The following is a 22,218-nucleotide window of genomic DNA, read 5'->3' as shown; positions in this document are numbered from 1 at the left end:
TTCAGATGTTGCATTCACCAAGGTCTCCTGTTAAGAGCACAGTCAATAGGATTAGATATCAATGATGTGAGTCTGTAAACATTTATTTTTTATGTTTTGTATTTAACAGCTGTGTAGTTGCTACACTGCACAATGTCAGAAGGTGTGAACATTATTTTCATTGTATTTTAAATGTATTTCTTACTCTCATGGTCCCTATGACTCAAACGTAGCTTTATGTATGTTATCTTTTGTTATTAAATCATGGAAAAGAAAGCACATTAGATGTTCTAATATTTGCATTTTCCTTAACTGTCTTGTGTGGTATATATCCATATTCCTTCTTGATCATAACTGGATGTACATGAGAGAGATGTGAGAGATACTGGGTATATTAGTGTGTAAAAACCCCTGCGAATGTGGGCTATGGAGAACAATGTGTGCTGCATGTGGAGAGCTGGTGAGATGGAGGTAATCAATGACTGAGCGACACAAGCAGAGTGACAACAGCAGGGGTGCTGGGCCAGTTGTCTTGGCAACCCCAGCCTTCTGGGCCACAGCAGTCTGGGTCTTACCCTGGCCAGTGCCTCCGAGCATCTGCCCACTGCAGGGACAAGGGGAATTGCGGCAAACAAATAAGGAAGCAATGGCAGAATGAAAGACTTTGGGGGGACCTGAAGAAATCAGGTCCATCACCCAATGAGGAGAAGGCAGTTAATTCATAATCAGCATGAGGATGCTGTTGTGGTGAGCTTTTGATGAATATCTGGCTCTTTGTCTTAATATTCTCCTCTTGTCTACTGGGAAAACAAAGTGTTTGCAATGGCTGCTGTTGAGGTTTGGTGAGTCTGGCCTGATGGATAGCTCAGACAATGACTGGGCAGAGCACAGCCCCTCTGCTTATCATAAGCCTCATCAGAGAGGGGGAGTAGGAGGAGGTAGACAAAGAAAGGGGACAGACATCTGTGTGTGTGTGTGTGTCAAAAGCTAGAGCAATAACAGCAAAATACTAGATGAGAGGTCGAGACTAATAAATGTTTTTGCTGAATGTGACCTAGATAAGACCATGGAGTCATATAACCAAAAGTTCATGCAGAAAACAACACTGGCATTATTTCTGCAACAAGCATTTTCAAGCCTTAATCTGAAAATGCCCTTTACTCTCACACAAATTCCCTAGCTAGTATGCAGGGGGGATGCGCCACAGTAGCAAGATAATGGCCATTAGGTCCTCAATCTTGTGAGCATAATGTGTTTCAGACATGTGATTACTCTGCCTGCCCTAGGGCAAGAGGGAGATGACACAGTGATGGAGCACCAAAGGCTGCTGGGAGATTTTACAAAGCACTGAGGGAGCAGTGTTGCTTAAATAGAAGTATTTTGTTGCATTGACAACAGGGGTGGGGTAGGACCCCTCTTATCCTTCAGACTAGACTGTATAGTTTAAAACGCAGCAATTCTTTAATCAGTATAAAAAAACAAACAAAAAAAAAACATCATGCTGACCAGTGGGGAACTCTGCTGGACAAATGGTGAAAGTGTGCACAAAGGGAGACAATGTGTCTACTTAAATTAAAAATATTTATTTATAAAGTGATGCTGTTGAAGCAAATACAGTTTACACCATAACACCCATGAGATTGACATGACGGTTGTTATACCGTTTTGAGATGTCTGCTTCAATCTGTGAGAAAAAGAGAGAGACAAAAATGTTCACATGCACTTGTCACATTGTTTCTTGAAAAGTTGTGTTTACTTTGTCTTCATCATCCTGTCAAATAAGACGGTAGAATCTACTTGACTCAAACTAAATGACTCAGACTTCACTCAGCAGTGTCCTCCCTGCAAAACTCTTAGCAGTAAGGTATGGTACCTGTTTCTGTAATTCTTTAGTGCGAGTAGCCAGCAGGTCAATGCGTGGCTCTAGCTTGGCTTGTTCCTCCAGAGCTTTTTGCCTCTGCTCAGCCACAGAGGCACGTTTCAGCACCAAGATATCAGCCTGCTTCAGCTTCTGCCTCAGCATGTCAGATACACGCTCCACATAGCTGAAACAGAGCCAATTTAATCATCTGTGAGGAAGACTTATTGCTGACAATCCAAATTCCAGTTGCAGGGATGCACCACTCTGCACGGTCTTCTCTGCTCTAGCACACCTGATTCCATTCATACGGGGATGGTAATTAGCAAATGAGTTGCCTCAGATGTGTCAGAACTGGGAAAACACTGAACTGTTTAACCACTTGCAGTGGTTCCCCAGGACTGAGCATGGGAACTGATCCCATTTTCCCAGGACTGATATGGGGAAACCACATACTGGATGTCATTATGAGTACTGACATTCAATACATTAATTCAATATGTTATCATCCAAGATCTAACACAGACAAACATGCAGATCTACCAAGATGAGAGAGATGAGTAAATGCATGTATGAGCAGTCACCGTGGCGATGCCTGGATCATGAACAGATGCTGCATGCGAAGCGAGGTCAGCCCTTCCAGGAGGCGGCGCACATCTGCCAGCATGGCCTGCACACGCTGGGTTGTCTGCGCCTGGATGACAGAGGGAGCCAGCTGGAACTGGCTCATGGCCACCATATCCCCCTCCTCACTCATCTCACTCAGCCTCTGGCACAGGAAGAGCTCCAACTAGCCAGCCAAACACAGACAGGAGAGGAGTCAGACTCCAAGACAGACACTAGCATACACAACAGTCTCTACATTTCCAGCAGAGATTAGCCATCATAACAGCTGGGAAACCGATTTAAGGGATTCACAAGAAATATTTTTAACTTCGACCAAGCAATACATCAAAAAAAGCGCCCCCAGTATGACTACTTTGCTCAACACATCAATCCACAGCAAAACAAACAAAAGAGGGTTTATGGGGAAAAAGTGCATAGGAACTATCTTGTTGACGTGGGGGTCTCAAATTTGTTCAAGGGATGATTGTGGTCTTTAACATTATTACACTCCATTAACCACAAATACTTTTCATATATTATTTAACAGCTAGAGCTGAATTACCTCCATCAATTCATCGACAAACTGGCTACGTGTCTTTGGGTACTCGAGCACAGACAGTGCATCCTCACCTCTGGCAACACCTTCAGGGCCTGCAAACCCAAGCTGGGTCATTAGTGGGTCATTAGAGCAGGAAAATGGTGAAGAAAAAAAATCAGCACTATTATGCAAATGTTACGCAGCTACAAAATGAGAATTTTATTACAGATTAAAAAAAAAAAAAAAACATATTTACAGTTGGTGCCTGCATCTACAACTTTTATTTCCACTGCACCAGGTTCAGATTCACCCCAATCAATACCACCAGCACTTGCTTCCTATAGTTCATGAGAAAAAGAAATTTTGAAAAACACCATACATTATCATAAGACTGCTTCAATGACAAAAACACATCTTTGGAAGTTAAGCTGCAGGGGATAAAATATTACTGTTTGTGCACTTACCTCTTTGCCAGACTCAAGAGTGATGCCCCAGTCCACACTGTCCTCAACTGTGATCCCAAAATTCACCTCTTCTGCACCCACCCCAATGCTCAGATCACCCCAGTCAATCTTATGGGACGTAATACACACAAACACATCCAAGCACCCTTACATTTCACATACACAAACAATAATTGAAATAATAGAGCTTTATACTTTTCACACAGTTCACAGGCAAAAAAACAACTGCCAACATTCTTTTTTTACGTCTTTTGATAAAAGCCTATATTAGTCAAATTAGACTAATTATTTTTTAACTGAATGGCAAATATGAAATATTTTTCATATATATATATATATATATATATATATATATATATATATATATATATATATATATATGTTTTTAAATTTTACAAATTTGTGTAACTAACAGTGCAGGCCACTAGTTTTAATTAACCAGCTAAAATTAGAAAGCTAGCTTAACAGCTGTGGTCATTCTGCCAAACAATGTTACAAATCATTAGTTAGCTAACAGTTACTATAAAACCACAGCTATACCTTTGTTGTATAGCCTGTCTGACACTTGTGTTTGGACAAGTTATTGTTTCAGTCAGCCAGCAAACAGGCTAACGAGTTCCTCCAATAATGTTCAGATGCAGACTTACAGTAAAACTGAAACATACAAAGTAAAGAATGCAACTTGTATGGCAGTTACAAGCTTGTCTGTTCTTTAGCTGGGCCTGCTGTAAGTAGCATTATTTACAGTGTGGAAAAGTAATCAGTGCTAGCTGGGAGCCAACATAATGAAAACTGTATAGGGGCCCTAATGCTAAATTAGCATTACTGTCATGATGTTTACCAACTGAGCTTTCTGGCAATGACAGACATGACTATGGACGCCATGCATGTCTGTGATTAGATTTCTCATGTTCATCATCAATAATGTGAACTGAAATCCCTTTTAATACCATTATGGAACAGATGTTTTGTCTTCTTGTCTTCTTAATAAATATTTTAATCACTAATTTTGCTGGCAAGATTAACACTGACCATGGCCTCTAATGCCTAACTCACTGTTTCCTCTGTGACAGTGTCGGGTGGTGCTTCCTCTACCACAGGTCTGTCTATAACCGTTGGGGTGCTTCCTGTCCTCCACTCGTACACTGTTATGTTTCCTTTCCGTTGAACAAATGAGAGCATAGGTAGAACTGGCTCAGACCTGAAGAGACATAACATATAATAATGTATTTAGATGATACTTTATCACAATATAAAACTTTGACTGGTCACTAGGTCCAATATTATTACACTACCCTAGATTAAAATTCATTGTGACAACAAACTTTAAAACCAAGCATTTCATGTATAACAGAAAACACTGAATAACAGGGAGTAACAGTAGATTTTCCTGAAAACAAGTATTAATTTGAGTATTAATCCCCCAAGAGTCTTCAATATGGTACTCACCAATCAGAGACAAAGTTTGTGAAAGCTGTATATAGCTGTATGGCTTGTTCCAGACAGGCAGCCTGTTTGCCTGTATCGTTCAGGACTGCAGGTAAATCCTTAACAAGTGCCTGCAACTCCCTTGCCACATTCTCTCCCTGAAAAAGTCAGTACAGCACAGTACAGTATGGTGATTTGCTTGCTGCAAAACAGATAACTAGAATCAGGTGTATTATGGGCAATCACCAAACTATGCTGTACACTGGCCTCCAAAACCTGAATGTTGTATGACTTCTAATTTTGAAAATAATTTCTGTAAAGATGGGATAGTAAAGTTCTCGGTGACAAATATGACAGAAGAAAATCTGTAAGTATGTATGTCAATTTTGCTTGGTTTCATTATCAGTCCCTTTAAAACCCACTATCTCACAAGCCACAGTGTGCTATCAAGGGTCAACGATCTTAACCTCAAACCGTCAGTGTGGCTGCAGTTTTTTTTTTTTTTTTTTATTCCAATCAAGCAGAAATATAACTGATTCCATTTACTTCACAAATTAATCTGAATCTTCAAAAAACTAGTAAGTTATATGAGGTAAGCTTATGTCTGGTTGTTATGAAAACCTGAAGCCACACCAGCCCCTAGGATAAAACTGGCAACTGCAGTACATGGTGCATCATTTTCACACTGCCTGTGCACCACCATTATAGAAACTGCACTGCTCAGGACAGAAAGGCTCTCCAGCATGAGATCAAAACTACACAGCCCATCTCAGGAGCAGCCTTCCCCTCGCTACAGGACATTTATCACACCAGGTTCAACAAGACAGCCCACAACATAATCAGGGACAATACACACTCCCAGCACAGACTCTTCACACGCCTACCTTCAGGCAGACGAGGACTACAAGACTGATGAACAGTTTCTATTCACAGGCCATCAGACTTATGAACACCTCAATCACTACCTCTTCCTCCCTCCCATTCAGAACCGGTTTAACTTTGGCCAACCTTGCACTGAATAACTTCACCTTACATACACTGTTCTGCTGTTGTCAGAACACTCTGTTACTGGGCAGAACACTACTGTTTACATCTATTACTTACAAAGAACACTACTGTTTACATCTATTACTTACAAAAAACACTACGGTTTACATCTGTTACTTACAAAGAACACTACTGTTTACATCTGTTACTGAGCAGAACACTACGGTTTACATCTGTTACTTACAAAGAACACTACAGTTTACATCTATTACTTACAAAAAACACTACTGTTTACATCTGTTACTTACAAAAAACACTACTGTTTACATCTATTACTTACAAAAAACACTACTGTTTACATCTATTACTTACAAAAAACACTACTGTTTACATCTGTTACTGAGCAGAACACTACGGTTTACGTCCGTTCCTTACAAAGAACACTACTGTTTACGTCCGTTCCTTACAAAGAACACTACTGTTTACGTCCGTTCCTTACAAAGAACACTACTGTTTACATCTGTTACTGAGCAGAACACTACGGTTTACATCTGTTACTTACAAAAAAACACTACTGTTTACATCTATTACTTACAAAAAACACTACTGTTTACATCTGTTACTGAGCAGAACACTACGGTTTACGTCCGTTCCTTACAACGAACACTACTGTTTACATCCGTTCCTTACAACGAACACTACTGTTTACATCCGTTCCTTACAACGAACACTACTGTTTACATCCGTTCCTTACAACGAACACTACTGTTTACATCTATTACTTACAAAAAACACTACTGTTTACATCTGTTACTGAGCAGAACACTACGGTTTACATCTGTTACTTACAAAGAACACTACAGTTTACATCTATTACTTACAAAAAACACTACTGTTTACATCTTTTACTGAGCAGAACACTACGGTTTACATCTGTTACTTACAAAAAACACTACTGTTTACATCTATTACTTACAAAAAACACTACTGTTTACATCTGTTACTGAGCAGAACACTACGGTTTACGTCCGTTCCTTACAAAGAACACTACTGTTTACGTCCGTTCCTTACAAAGAACACTACTGTTTACGTCCGTTCCTTACAAAGAACACTACTGTTTACATCTGTTACTGAGCAGAACACTACGGTTTACATCTGTTACTTACAAAAAAACACTACTGTTTACATCTATTACTTACAAAAAACACTACTGTTTACATCTGTTACTGAGCAGAACACTACGGTTTACATCCGTTACTTACAAAAAACACTACTGTTTACATCTATTACTTACAAAAAACACTACTGTTTACATCTGTTACTGAGCAGAACACTACGGTTTACGTCCGTTCCTTACAACGAACACTACTGTTTACATCCGTTCCTTACAACGAACACTACTGTTTACATCCGTTCCTTACAACGAACACTACTGTTTACATCCGTTCCTTACAACGAACACTACTGTTTACATCCGTTCCTTACAACGAACACTACTGTTTACGTCCGTTCCTTACAACGAACACTACTGTTTACGTCCGTTCCTTACAACGAACACTACTGTTTACGTCCGTTCCTTACAACGAACACTACTGTTTACATCTATTACTTACAAAGAACACTACTGTTTACATCCGTTCCTTACAAAGAACACTACTGTTTACATCTATTACTTACAAAGAACACTACTGTTTACATCTGTTCCTTACAAAGAACACTACTGTTTACATCTATTACTTACAAAGAACACTACTGTTTACATCTATTACTTACAAAGAACACTACTGTTTACATCTATTACTTACAAAGAACACTACTGTTTACATCTATTACTTACAAAGAACACTACTGTTTACATCTTTTACTTACAAAGAACACTACTGTTTACATCCGTTCCTTACAAAGAACACTACTGTTTACATCTATTACTTACAAAGAACACTACTGTTTACATCTATTACTTACAAAGAACACTACTGTTTACATCTATTACTTACAAAGAACACTACTGTTTACATCTATTACTTACAAAGAACACTACTGTTTACATCTTTTACTTACAAAGAACACTACTGTTTACATCTATTACTTACAACGAACACTACTGTTTACATCTATTACTTACAACGAACACTACTGTTTACATCTGTTCCTTACAAAGAACACTACTGTTTACATCTGTTCCTTACAAAGAACACTACTGTTTACATCTATTACTTACAAAGAACACTACTGTTTACATCTGTTCCTTACAAAGAACACTACTGTTTACATCTGTTCCTGGGCAGAACACTACTGTTTACATCTGTTCCTGGGCAGAACACTACTGTTTACATCTGATACTGGGCAGAACACTACTGTTTACATCTGATACTTGCAACATGCACTTTATGAACAGCTGCTCTACATGCACACATAAGTTTAATTTTTCTTTCAACTTTGCACATAAAACAATTGTTTTTAGTGTTATTCTTATATTTTCTATTTTTTTTCTATTTTCCAAGATTATACTAAGATTATATTTGGTGAATGGAGGAACAGCAAAGTAAGAATTTCATTGGACAGTGTAACTGCCTGTTCTGCTGTGCATACGACAATAAAACTCTTGAATCTTGAATTAACAAAATGTTTGCTAGTAATGGTAGAGAGATGCTTGCTACTTTAAGTTTATATGCTTTGTAGCTAGGCCTGGGTGATACGGTTACTTACTACTGATCACTGATTCCCTGTGTCGGGCAAGAAAACTGTCAGAGAATTCATTTTGAGTAGACTTGTTTAATTTTAAACAGCATGCGAAATAACATTTGCGTTCAACGTTTTTCTCTTAATTTTATTACTGGTAAAGTTATTGATTGCTGTAAGGTATTAATAAGTGGTTATGCAAAGCACATGGACATGTTGCTTTCTACTGTTGCTCTAACAGGAGAGCGCTATTAACATGCAAAAGGCCACAAACCCTCACAAGAAGGATCTCATAAATGCATGTGCCCATTTCAATACTTTTTTAACGTGCTCTTGCCCAATTTTACTCACCACTCAGACTTAGCCATGCAAACTTTGCAATGCACTTTTTGAGAAGTTTGAACATAACATTCTTGAAATTGTTTTTTGAAATTTGTGAATAATTGCTTTGTCTGGCTTCACAAACTTTGATGTGGAGCAGTGTTTTAATGCCTTTATTTTTGCTGTTAGCTGTGTAGCCTTTAGCATGCTAGCAGTCATATACAAGAGAGACAGTTTGCAACTTAAAGCCTAGCAAATTGCATGTTTTGCATTTGAAATATTATGCAAGTTTATTGCTACTGCTTATTAACAGCTTTACCATTATTTGCAATAATTTCTGGGTAAATTCTGCTGCTAAACATGCGTCATTTGAGCTAATTAATTAATGGGGCAGCTAATGGGATTTTTTTTAAAACAAGAAAATATTGGGTAATATTTATTTATTTCTTTTCTTCAGATTGCCCAGACCTATTCACGGACACAAACTGCAAATAAAAAACACTGCAAGTACAAACTTAAGCAGGATAATGACTAGGAATAAGTGGATGGAAAGAAAATGAACCTTGTTTGCTTGTAACACATTATGACACAAAAACTATTTAAAAAGCTACATGCTATACAAGATGGCCAATATATACTGTACTATACACTGTGAATCAGAAAACAGACTCTTCTGGTCATTTCATTGCAAAACCAGCAAGTATAAACCACATGGTGTAAATACACAAAAGATCAATTTTCTGATAGTCACTGATTGACTATTGGAAGGAAGCCTCTGCAGCCAGAAGGCTAAAGACAAGCTGAAACTGAAAAAGCTGAAAAAATACTTGCAGTAATGACTATAAAAGCCATTACTCTCCTCTACTCAGCCTCTTAAACTGCATGAGTGGTGAAGCCAATTAGCTCACCATCATTCACGAAACAGATTGCTGATGCAACCTTACATTTTATTTCAAGATGGTGCAATTAAACTGAAAATCCACAAAAGAAATCTGTACTTTTCTGTACTAAATTTACATTTTCTGTTCTGAACAGACATTCACCAACTGTGATAGAAGAAAACTGTTACTGTACATATTTCACAGGCTGTATGGCAAAATGTCAAATAAAAAAAAATATGTACAAATACAGCAGAAAGTCTGTACTGTTTTTGTGCTTACTTGCTGATTTCAGAGAAAAGACAAACCAGTGAAAGCTCACCACGATGCCATACTGCTTGCAGGAAACATAATAACGCTCCCTCATGTCTGCAGCTCCACTCTGGCACTCCAGCTCTTTTCTGCTAAGCTCCTGCTGCAGCTGCTGCACTTTAGCCACTTGCTTCCTCAGAGCAGGACCCTCATAACTCACATTGCGGCTCAACAGACTGGCTAGTTCCGCTGGACACACAGAGCAGCATATCACATCACACGAAAAAGACGGTACATGTCAGTGTTCAGTATGCTTAGAGAGTAGGTCTGTCCTGATCATGAAATTTTAGCCGATGATTAAGTGACATTTAAATATTTGTGACTGACAATCTTTTTTGTTTATTGTACATAACTATAAAAGTATAAGCCTAAAGTGGACAAACTGGATCATGAGCTGTCATGCTTATCTGACACATGCATGTTTATTTTAGCTCAAGGCACAACTTGAACTGGACATTTCACTATTTTTTTGTAAGATCTTTGACATGTTTCAACAATTGTGTTTTCTGCTATTCATTATTTGCATGTTTTTGCCTCAAACCAACAGATGACACACCCAATTCATCCATTCATATTCTATTTATTATGATATAATCACATGAATGTGGAAGTTAACAAATGGGGAAAAACATCTGCAATCAGGCAAATTGCGTAATGACTGCGACAAGCCTAACACAGAGGGTGATTACTTTGATCATCACTTACCTAGGTAAACATTGTCTTTCTCATACAATGATACTATTTCCTGCCAGTCCTGTTGACAATAAACAAAATAAAAATGAGCATACTTTACAAACTAGTTCATGTGTATAGACACATACACTGACAGAGCCATAGAATCACCTTCATCCTTTGTGATGAATATCTGCCAAATATATTTTTAGAAGAGGCTTCTGTTCCTTTCAGTATTTCAACTATCCTTAGACAATGAAAATAGTGGATGTCTGCAATGACAAAAAAACCTTGTCATCATCTGTTATTTCATGAAAACTGATTAAAAATGAAGGTGTTATGCAACAGCAAAAGTGTTTAAGAAGTTACTATAACAGGGATCTATAACTCATGTCCAGGAGGGCTGGACACCAGCACAGTTTGATGGATTTCATTGGTTAATCATCAGGTCAGGTAGTAGCGTTTGCACAGTGAAACTGCCTAATTGTGCTGGACACTGGCTCTCCTGGACTGAAAGTCAAGACCCGTGGGCTAAAGCATAAAAACACAAACTACATGGTGTACCTTTTCTGATTGGCGCAACACACATATGAACCCAGGCATTTCTTAACACTTAGTTCATGGCCTACACACAGGTTGTCCGAAATAACAGATTAAACCATGAAGTTTAACCTGACCTGAGAATTACTCACATGAGCCAGAGAGCAGCTGTTTGATCTCGTCATTCTCAGGCATATCCTGGATAGCAGCATTAATCTTCTCTCTGATGGCCATCACTGCACTCTGCCATTTCAGAGAACAGTGCCTTCTATCCACCAACCAGTCTGAAAGGTTGAAGAGAGAAACACAGTGGAAGCAATTTAAACGCTACGGTTGTGAAAAATACAGTTATTTGACATTTGCTGTACATGACTTACTAAATGACTTACTCACATATTCACTACAAGTTTTTTCACACCTTTAATATAAAAAGAAAGGACGTCTCACCCAAGAGTTTACTGGTCTGAATGTCGATGGGGAGATTCTGAATGTTCTGAAAAGAACAAGAAAGGTGTTTTTCCAAAAATCATGCAAGTTATGTAGCACTGCAGCTTTATGGTGTTTTATAAGGCTCAGTTTACTGAATAAACACAGCCAGTCTCAATAGTTAACTGGCCAGCTGACGCTACCAAACTACCACTCTTGCAAATAAGATTATAACATTTATGGCATTTGGCTGACGCTCTTGTCCAGAGCGACTTACAATTTGATCATTTTACACAGGTAGGCCAAGGCGGTGTTAGGAGTCTTGCCCAAGGACTCTTATTGGTATAGTGTAGGGTGTTTACCCAGGTGGGGATTGAACCCCAGTCTATAGTGTAGAAGGCAGAGGTGTTAACCACTACACTACACCAACCTGGGAACAGCTGGTGTGCATAAACAAAGCTGGAAGGTATGAACCCTAATTACAAATAAAACGTATCTCACCTAGTTTTACTTAGTCAGTCATGCAACGGCCTTTTATCTAGTTTAAACCGAACTAACCGCTACTCAATCCGCTACCTGTGAGCTAAAGTCCTGCATTTACTCCGAAACCAAGTTGGTAACCTAGTAGCTGGTGAAGCTAGCTTGCAAACACAGCTAATGTAGTCTAATAAAGCTAGAGAACATTAAACGTACATACTTGTAGACGTAAATGAACTAAAGTGTGCTATTAGTTTCACTTTACCTCCATGGTATCTCGTTTTTTGTGTTCTATTTTTCATAAACCCGCTGTAAAGTAAGCTACATCTCCACCTCGCTCGGAGACTTCTCCTGCAGTTCTCGCTTACTTTGACACGTAACGCTGACCAGTAACTCAGCTAACCAATCACACCGCCCCAAACACACACAGCACTCTGAAAGCACCAATGAGCAACAGCGATAGTGACGCGGTCTCCGCAGTGAGCAAATCAGAACTCTGGTTTGTTCAGCGAGGGGATCCGCAGACTTGTCAACATAAAAGACGGAAGCTCCTTAGACTTGTCAAAATAAAAGATGCTAGCTTTACGTTAAAAAACGTTACAAAAAAGAACAGGTGTCATTTCCAAATTAAGTCGATCTCACAGTGCATGTTTCTCAAATAAACCTGCGTATTTAGTTTTCCATTGAAACTGTGGAGTTATTCTCACCAACCTTTTTCTGGACAATGCAAACCACGCTAGACTGAAACACATTAATTTGAGTTGAAAACACACTCAAAGTGTAAAGGCTAGTTCAATTTTCTATCCCGCACTCTGATTGGCTATAACTTCCTGTCCAGTAATCTGATTCGCTAGTTCAGTTTTCTTTTTGAGCTCTAATTGGCTAGTTGAATATTCCATTCTTAGCTTTTTAAAAAAAATTGTGCACATTTCTCACTGTGATCTGATTACCTTAGTTCAATTTTCTGTCCTACAATCTCGATGCCCAGTTTAATTTTCCCTGGGTTGTTGAAAATTCCCCTCTCACAATCCACTGACTAGCTTACTGCTAGTTGCATTTGCAATCATGCAATCTTTAGTTCACTCCCTTTCACCTCTTGATTCACAGATGCACAGAGTACACACCAACTATCCAGGCCAAACCCAGGCAAATGTAGCTAACCAATTAGATCACATAAGAGAAAATAATTACCTGCCATTCAGCAAGCAGGTGGAGAAATTCAATTATCCAATGAAATCACAGGACAGAAAATTCAGCTAACCAAAGGGGCTGAAATATGAATATATCTTTCAAAACATATTTAAATTTGGAGGGAAAATTCAACAAGCTGCTCGGGTTGTAGGATGGGAAATAGTGTACTGCTGAGTGCTGATGGAAAAAAATTCAACTAATCAGTCACACTACAGGCCTGCATCTAAAAACAGCCCATCTGATTGCAGGAGGGAAAATTGCATGAGCTAGTCAGAGTACTGCTGGGACCAAATTCAACAGCCCAATCAGATTTATCAAACTGCATACTTAAACTTTCCACAAGGTGGCATTGTCCTCTAAGCATTTACCACAGTGTTACAAGACACAAGGCCGGTTATCATTACAGACTACAGACAGTTCAACAGCGAACTGAGCATTTCCTGAGTATTTCACTGTAGCTCAATAGACCAGTTTTATTTTGTGTTCTGTTTGTACAGTTAATAATGTGTTTCCTCCATGTACCATGTTTATTCTTTCTTTCTTTCTTTCTTTCTTTCTTTCTTTCTTTCTTTCTTTCTTTCTTTCTTTCTTTGGGAGGATCCCATTTGCCAAATATATTTCATTACAAACATTTTCTTCTGTGGAAAATATTTTTGTCAGTACTCCATATTTTGGGCATGTCTGTGCTTGAACATTGCATTGTCTGTATGAATTATAGCTCTGTGCAAGGCTAATGAGCTTAGCGTGGTCAAGAATTCCACCAGGCTTTTAAGTTTGCCGTGCACAGTAGTATCCAATTCCCCCTTTCTTGTTTCCTTATTGTTTTGCTGGACTGAATCTATTTAAATGATGCAGACACACTTACGCTCATGGGAGAGTGTGTAAACTTACATTGCGTCTTTATTATATCAAGTTCACAAAGAGACATTTGGTCTGCTGTATTAGAGCTGCCAGCTTCTTTGTCTGGGTGGTTTTACCAGTACACTATACAACATTCAACATACTGCTTGTATGTAGCTGGAGCTACTGTCAGTAGAGGTCCATTTGGTGGCTTGTCTGAATCTGAACTTGTCGGAATCTCTGAAGAGGTGTTCAGAGTGTCACAACGCCTTTACGGTCATTTCTAGCACATTATGTAGCACATAAATCACGATTTTAATCCTGAAATAATTGAAGTCTTGCTGACTCTTGTGAAGCACAAGGGTTGTAACAGTTAAGAGGAACAACTCCACACATTTCCACACATTTGAACAGGAGGCAAACATTCCCTTCTCAGAGCTGGAGATCTATTATCTGCCTGTGATTTCTCCACATCACGCAAAACACTATGAGTGCCAGCACTACGGTGGCCTTACATAACAAGCGATGGAAGAGACTGAATTATGCATAGGCTAAGACAGAATGGAATGGTGTTTATTATTATCTTTACATCTTAAAAGGGAATTGAATTTCCCAAATATGTCTATATTTCAATGATGTGGATGTAAACAAAGTCATTCAGATTGGTTTGATTCGAAATGATACATAGCAGGGAACTGTATTGACTTATTTTCTTTACAGCAGTGATAGGAACCATGAGCCTTAATATCACAAATGTAGCCTTTTTATTTACTACTGAAAATCACCAGTTAACTGACTGGTATCTTCAGAATTTTGATAATGGTAATATTGTGATAAATCTTTTTAAAAATGTTTATTTTGGGTTATTTTGCCTTATAACACATCACTTGTACCTGGCATGAGTTATGGAAAAAAAAAATTCTGGACAAAAGATTTCTCAAAACTGTCATAAATAATGTATCATATTCATTACCATTTCGTGTGATGACATATGAAGTGTGATGGAGCTTTTAGAGGCATTATCTACTTCAGACCACCACTGTGAACGATCTGATTGGGTAGGTTTATCTAGAACAGAACATTTCACATTAAACCACTCTGAATGACTTTTGTTCACATCGTAACAAGTGAATTATGCAGAATTTTTTCGAAATCAGTCAAATTCCTCTTCAAGTGGTTAGTTGGCATTTTCTTTTCCCCCTTTCTTTCTTCTGTTCTTTCTTTCTCTCAAAGAGGTATGCTTAGTTATAAGATTTACCTTTTAAACGTACAAATTAACCTCATTTGCATAAAAAATATTGAAATATTCTATGATCTTGCTTACAGAATAAGATGGAATGGACAGCATTTGGTCTTCTGTGCCCAGTAAAGGATCACAAATGTTGCTGCATGGTTCTGTAGGAAAAGTCACAGGAAGATCAAGTCATGTGTTTGCAAACATATGCTTTGAAGATTCTTTAACATCTGCGTTACTTTGTGCTTTTCAGAAACAGAGATTTGCACACTGCCACTACCACCAACAAACAGACTAAAGTGGAAAATCATGTTCAAAGAAACTGCTTTTTGTCTTCTGGGCTAAAAGAAAATAATTCTTGAGTGCAAATCCTTAATATGACTTCCAAAGCAGAGTGTAGCTGATGAGAGAGAAATAAATTTTTTTTTTTTTTAGTTATGTCAGGAAAAAACTTAAAAGTGCGTCGTCTTAGTTGAGTACCGTTTTCATTTACTATGCAAATTTTAAATCAACATCACACTCCCACAGGATTGGTTCAGTCTGATGGATGCAGCCCTCCCCCTTTCACTCACATGGCTGTAACATTTACTCAGGTTGCAAAGGGCTGCCCCTAATGTTCAGCTCAGACTGCAGGACATGTGCGAGGCTGCATAGGCAGATCTTGACAACACTTTGACACCAAATGAAAGCATCCAATCCCACTGAGATTTCTTAAGGAAGAAGCAGGGAAAAGTGACAAAGCTTCGAAGTTCTTGACAGAGAAACTTTCACAGGAGAAGGAAAGACATGACAGGAAACAGCTGGTAGGGAATCAGTGCAACTTCCAACTTCTTGTGGACCTTCATCCATCTGAAACAGGATCACCAGTGAATCAGGTAAATCTTAAAATAACTCAAATGACTCTAAGTGACTGCCTAGTGAATTGTAGGCCACTAAAATATCTTCAACAAAAGTGCCAAAAAGACTTCTTTGGACTACTGCCAGAGAAGAGCCACTTTCAATGGATCTTTGTAAAGGACTTTGTAAAAGTGTGAAGAAACCTGTCAAAGTTTTGGAGCTCCATATAATCTAAAGGTTCTGTACTGTTTTCCTAGAACTATATGTTGAAGCCAAGAACCTTTTAGGAAGCTTTAAATGTACATATGTTAATTCCATCTGAAATAAGCTGATGCATGTATGTGTTTATAAGCATTTGTTTGCCCAGTTAAACATACGACTAGAACATCCTATTTTTTTTTTATAAGGAACTCTATTTTAGATCGTATACCTGGTTTTGTATTTTACTTTTTCTGCCTATTGCACTATACCATTTCATTAGAAGTTATGTTGACTAGATGCTCTATTCCTCAGTGGCAGAGAACAATCTTGAACTCAACTTGAAGCCAAAGCATTTATTAAAAGCTTCATTTAAGGAGATTATATTGTTCAAGAGGAGTCAGATGCTATCATCAAATGAAAAGGAGAGGAATGGGACAACAGCCATTGCGGCAAAGTGGTCATGGAAGATCACTTTCCTTCTAAAGTAATGAAACAGCTTAGTCGGAGAAATAGAAACGGAATAGGCCTCTTGTATGAAAGCTCACTGTAACCATGCTACTCTCCGCGCAATTCCCAGGTGAGAGAGAAGTTATGTGGTATGAAAGCCCTGCCCAGCGGGTGAATGGAACACCACCGTAACTGTGCTGCACAGTGCTGCGCCTGGCTGCCCTTGGGCTAACCTTTCCCTTGTTCAAACATTGTTTCACCCAAAGGCTTTGAACTTGGTTATTGATTGTCAAAGTTTACAGAGGCCACGGCGTACCTTCTCTGTGCTCTTTGAGGCTGTTCAGACAAAATAAAATAATTTTGATTCATTACAGGTGGCTAGTGTAGTCATGCCGATGTCCAGCAGAAGTATTATAGGTGAATTAGACAGAACATGGTGTTGTATTACCACATTATATTAATAGTTGTATAACATTATGGTGTTAAAATGACAAATTTGCATGAGGCGATCACTGACCAAAGTCCCTGATTTGTTCTTAAACTGTAATCTACACTGCGTCTTTCTCACGCATTAGTCACTGTTCTTTAGCTGGCTTATGGCACTCTTGCCAAAGTCAGGGACTTACTGCCCTTCTCAGGAATACAAAACCAGTGACTTCTCTATGTGAAAGAAGACTCTCTCCAAGAGATCTGAAGATTAGTGGGTCAGAAATAAGTTCAATTAAGGACAGACAATGGCTGGAAGGTGTTGATTCTAACAGAAACATTGCTTTAGGTAAATGAGCCCAGCCATTATGTAAGTGCAGGAGATCAGTGACATCTATTGTTGTGCGTGTCTTTTACGTAATTTGATTGTCTAATTACAGGGCAATTGGACCTAGCCAGCGTTCAACGGGCAAAATTAAACACTTTGGAAAAGTCTTTAGGTCTTGATGCATTGCCTCAAAACTGAAAATGTATCTCATGTTTATGCATACTCCTGAAGATGCTGTCCAACCTAATGTGAAGCAGAAGCTCTTGTCACACGTTGGTGTATTTTATCATAAAAATATAAAGCATTGTGCAAACCTCAGAGGCCACCTTCCAGGCATTTGATTTCCAATCAAAGTGGCCATTATGTATAAGTTATACATTTTTCATCAGGAAATAAGCATATTTAAGATATTTAAGAGAAAATAACGCAGATGCATTAACACCTAAATCTAATGTCTTTTTTCAGTATTCATTGTTCACCTGTCACCTTTAATACATCTTCCATTGTTTTGAAGAGACTTGCTTTCAGTTTTTCAGAAATCTGCAGGATATTTTTTTTCAAAGTTCAGTCTTAGAAGTTGGTTGCAATTTTTGCTTGTCACAATCCAAGTAATCCCAAACACATTCAATGTTTCTGGAGTCCATTCTGAGATCACCAACAGCTTCTTAGTTTGGTTTGCAGATTTTTTTTCCTTTGCTCAGTAATTTTTTCTTTCAGCTTCACTTTATTTTAGACTATTTTAGAATAGTGTTGAGTTGTCTTCTCACAGTGGAGGGATAAACAAAGGGACCTTTGGATTTGTTCAGATCTGAAGATAAAATAGAGCTCAATTTGAAGCCTCGCTCTCAATGTTGAAAGTTTCAAGTACTGTTTTTGTGACAGTGACAGTTTTTGTGGTCTACCAGGCGTTGCATGGTTGTTGCATAGAGTCCACTTTCTCATTGTCTTTTTAGATTTTTTGGACTCCAGTTTTAGAAACTTATTTTCATTTGACTTTCTTCTTCGTTATCCTTAGAAATTTCTCTTGAAAAATGAAAAACTTAAAATATGAATGGTTGTCTACATTTGGCAACACCATGTGAGATAAGCTGTTGCATGTGTCCATTCATAGGTATTAATTTGCCAAATTGAACATTCTGTAAAAACATGCTGGGATTTTCATTAGGAACCCTTTTTCACTTGGCATACATGGCAATGCAATTTTTCTTTCTATGGCTTTCTTTTTGTTTTATCAGATGTCAGTATTTTGAAGATACTCTGTTCCTCAAAGCCATAAATTTGTATTGAACCCAACTTGCTGTCAAAGCATTGTCACATGTTGCTGCATCATGCAATAAAACAAGCTCACATGGCAGTTCACTCCTTACTGCATAGTAAAAACAGTCTAAACTCCCATATAATAAACCATGCTGACAAACCATGAGGCTGATAATGAATCTATTACTATCCAGTGTATTATGTTATCAGAGAGAAAGTAGTTTAGTGACTCAGGGACACACCCTGATGGCCAGCATTGAGGGAGAAGCAAAACCCTCTCTTTATCAGTCCTCTGCTATTGTTACCATCCAGCGCTTGCGCTTGTGGGTCTGCCATGTTTACACTGGCTATTATTGCACAGATGCATGCATGGAGTCTTGACAATGACGTGACAATGTAATGACCTGCCACACATTTTTAAGATGCATCACTATGACAATGAAGGCTGTGTGTATGTATTTTTGGTACATCTCACATCTCAAAGGAGAGACAGAAGATCCATTGGCGCTGTTCATTAATTCAACAGTCAAGCGGGAGAATCAGGTGTCCTCCTCATGTTCTCTTTTAATCACTGAAAGGAGGATAGAGACAATTGTACCACCTCATACACCTCACATAGGGTGGTCTATTTGAGTCAGGTGGCCATAACAACAGTGTGACCTACTTAAAACTAGTCCACTTCAATGATGTGTTGATTAATTAGCCCCCAAGAACACAGCACATCTCTACATTAGACATGATAACACACTGATTGTATGAAGGTAGCACAAAATGTGTTCTCCTTGAAAGGAAATTTGACTGATTATTCAAAACTTCTCCATAATTATATATCTGAGATCCTTCAGAGTGGCTTGATGTGAAATGGTGCATTGTAGGGATACTTGCTGACTTGGTGGTAGGAAACCAGTTGTGATGTCCACAGTGAAAATAGAGCAATTTGATTAAAAATCCAAAATGATCAGTGAACATACAAGGGTCTTCTGAGTTTTTTAAGTAATATTGATAATGGTAAAACAGTGGAATGTAGTAAATGTGAAAAAAAAAATTTGCGATTATTTTGCCTCACGATGCTCTGCATGTACTACCATGCATGTACACTACATGGCCAAAAGTATGTGAACCACTACTTATTAATTTTGAGTTCAGGTGTTTTAACCATCTACCAACATGTGTATAAAATTAAACAAATTGCCATGCAATCTCTGAAAACAAACACTGGAAATGGAATGGATCATGCTGAGTCAGTTCATAAAATTTATTCCCTGCTAGGTCTGCCCTGGTCAATTGTAAGTGCAATTACTGTGAAATGGAAATGGAAAATAAGAGTTTGAATTGGTAAACCAGACTCACAGAACGAGATAGCTGAATGCTGAAAAAAATGCTTATCCTCTGTCTTATCATTTTAGTATAACTGCTAAACTGCAACATCAACACTTGAACTGTTCATTGAGAGCTTAATGAAATGGGTTTCCACGGCTCAGCTGCTGCTCACAAGACTAAGATCACTGTGGATGTTGTTATAGCCAAAGGGGGAGGGGGCAACTCCATATTAAAGTTCATGGGTTTGGGATGGGAGGTACAACTAGCTCCTATAGGTGCAAGCTCAAAGCTATTTTAAAACAATGTCTCAGGCATCAGAACCATTTAGTGTGGGGATGCCCAATCTTATCCATAAAGGGCTGATGTGGCTACAGGTTTTCATTCCAAACAAACAGATCTGATTCCACTTCTTCAATCAACTCATTTCAGTCATATAAGTATACGATTGGACACCCCTGATTTAAAGTAATAGCTTTACATAAGGTGGATTTTGTTGGACTTTTGGTTCCCATCACTACCACTTTGAAACAGTCTGACCCTAGAAAGGCCCACTTCTAAACCCATAGATGTGTTAACATCATATTTGACACATTTTAAGAAAGTACACTGTATAGGAACACTATCCAATGTGGGTTCAAGAATATGCTGTACTGGATTAAAGGAACAGTTTAACTTATCAGCCAAGGCATGTTTAATATGCAAAGTTTGCTTTTTTAGTTTTACGCTGGAGCTAAAACGCTTGTATAACAAAAGTCTATGCCATCAGATAAAAAATATGGATGATAGACATCTGTTACTTTTTAGCTACATGAATCTCATAGGTCCAGAGGAAACACTAAGTAAGCAAAGTTCTTGGCTGATTTAATTGTTTGGGGTGAGGGGGAAATTTCAGTTCACAGATTTTTCACCTTTAAAGAACACTGATGATGGCATTTCAGCAATCAATGCTCATAGTAAAGCTCAGTTTTATTCAAACCTAAGCCATAAATCATCTCTGTATTGCAGGCCCACGCTGCTCATCTTGCACAGTTGCATGTGTCATGGCTGAACCTGCCTGGTGGAAACTGACCTTCTTGAGGAAGAAGTCTTCCGAGTCCAAGGTCCTGTATGAGATCCCACCTGAATATGGCAGTAACAACGGCAATAAAGAACTGTCCAGCCCTTCTATCTGCACAGATAACATTGACCGTCAGCTAGATTCTAAGCTGGAGAAGATTGTGGACAAGTCTGCCACCAAAGGCCGTCATGTCAAAGTCTCACACTCTGGTCGTTTCAAAGAGAAAAAGCGGATTCGAGCCACTCTTGCTGAAAATCCCACTATTTTCCCTGAGTACAACAGGACTGATGAGAACCATGTGGTAGAGAAGTAGCATACACTCTTATCTTTTAGATACAAACACTCCTATTTGTTAATTAGCATTAAGAGAGAAAGACACACAGGGTTAAATAATGCCTGATATGTTGCTGCAAAGCTTCCCTTTATTTTATGGGGACTAATTTTGATTAAAACATTAGATGATTTCTCAATCTTAAGAATATTTGAAAAGTAATATCTTACTAAATATGGTATTTTTGGTACTTTTAAAGGGGAATTCCACAGAATACTTTTTTTTTAGTTATTATGGTGTAAACAAAGTGGTTAGATGTGAAATGGTGTATTGTAGGGAAACTAATCAAACTAGGGGTTGTGATGTCCACAATGCAAATACAGCCATTTTATTTACTATCCAAAACAACCAGGGAACTTACGTGCCTTGTGACTTTTTATATGTAATGTTGATTATGGTAAAATAGTAGTCAAATATGGAAAAATGCCTTATAATACACTATATGTACAGTGCTGTGCAAAAGTCTTAGGCACCCAAGACACATTTTCAAAATCTATTTATTTGTGTATTATGTGTTTATTTCCTGATTAAAAGTGTTAATATTTGAATAAACAAAATGTATAGAATATTAATTAATAATT

At 38.2% G+C, this 22,218-nt stretch overlaps 2 protein-coding genes across 3 annotated transcripts; one reads left to right on the top strand and one right to left on the bottom strand.

The window, feature by feature from the left end:
* Nucleotides 1-1,541: 1,541 nt before the first annotated feature.
* Nucleotides 1,542-13,292, bottom strand: cdk5rap3 (CDK5 regulatory subunit associated protein 3). 2 transcript variants are annotated; one of them, XM_017695933.2, is made up of 14 exons: nucleotides 13,119-13,292; nucleotides 11,713-11,758; nucleotides 11,418-11,549; nucleotides 10,897-10,997; nucleotides 10,759-10,807; nucleotides 10,064-10,242; nucleotides 4,895-5,031; nucleotides 4,502-4,646; nucleotides 3,446-3,553; nucleotides 3,238-3,319; nucleotides 3,006-3,094; nucleotides 2,422-2,627; nucleotides 1,853-2,024; nucleotides 1,542-1,663 (listed from the first exon to the last, which is right to left on the bottom strand). In XM_017695933.2, the coding sequence occupies exons 3-14, from the start codon at nucleotides 11,497-11,499 to the stop codon at nucleotides 1,598-1,600; spliced, it is 1,416 nt and encodes a 471-aa protein (XP_017551422.2). In that variant the 5' UTR covers nucleotides 11,500-11,549; nucleotides 11,713-11,758; nucleotides 13,119-13,292; the 3' UTR covers nucleotides 1,542-1,597. The 2 variants fall into 2 exon arrangements, with proteins under 2 accessions (XP_017551422.2, XP_017551421.2); XM_017695932.2 differs by lacking the exon at nucleotides 13,119-13,292 and adding an exon at nucleotides 12,434-12,560.
* Nucleotides 13,293-16,023: 2,731 nt separating this feature from the next.
* Nucleotides 16,024-22,130, top strand: prr15lb (proline rich 15 like b). The gene is made up of 2 exons (XM_017695870.2): nucleotides 16,024-16,308; nucleotides 21,255-22,130. The coding sequence occupies exon 2, from the start codon at nucleotides 21,290-21,292 to the stop codon at nucleotides 21,617-21,619; it is 330 nt and encodes a 109-aa protein (XP_017551359.1). The 5' UTR covers nucleotides 16,024-16,308; nucleotides 21,255-21,289; the 3' UTR covers nucleotides 21,620-22,130.
* The last annotated feature ends 88 nt before the right edge of the window (nucleotides 22,131-22,218 follow it).

Source organism: Pygocentrus nattereri, chromosome 13 (assembly GCF_015220715.1).
Source record: "Pygocentrus nattereri isolate fPygNat1 chromosome 13, fPygNat1.pri, whole genome shotgun sequence".
NCBI lineage: Eukaryota > Metazoa > Chordata > Actinopteri > Characiformes > Serrasalmidae > Pygocentrus > Pygocentrus nattereri.
This window is presented reverse-complemented; position numbering and strand designations above follow the sequence as displayed.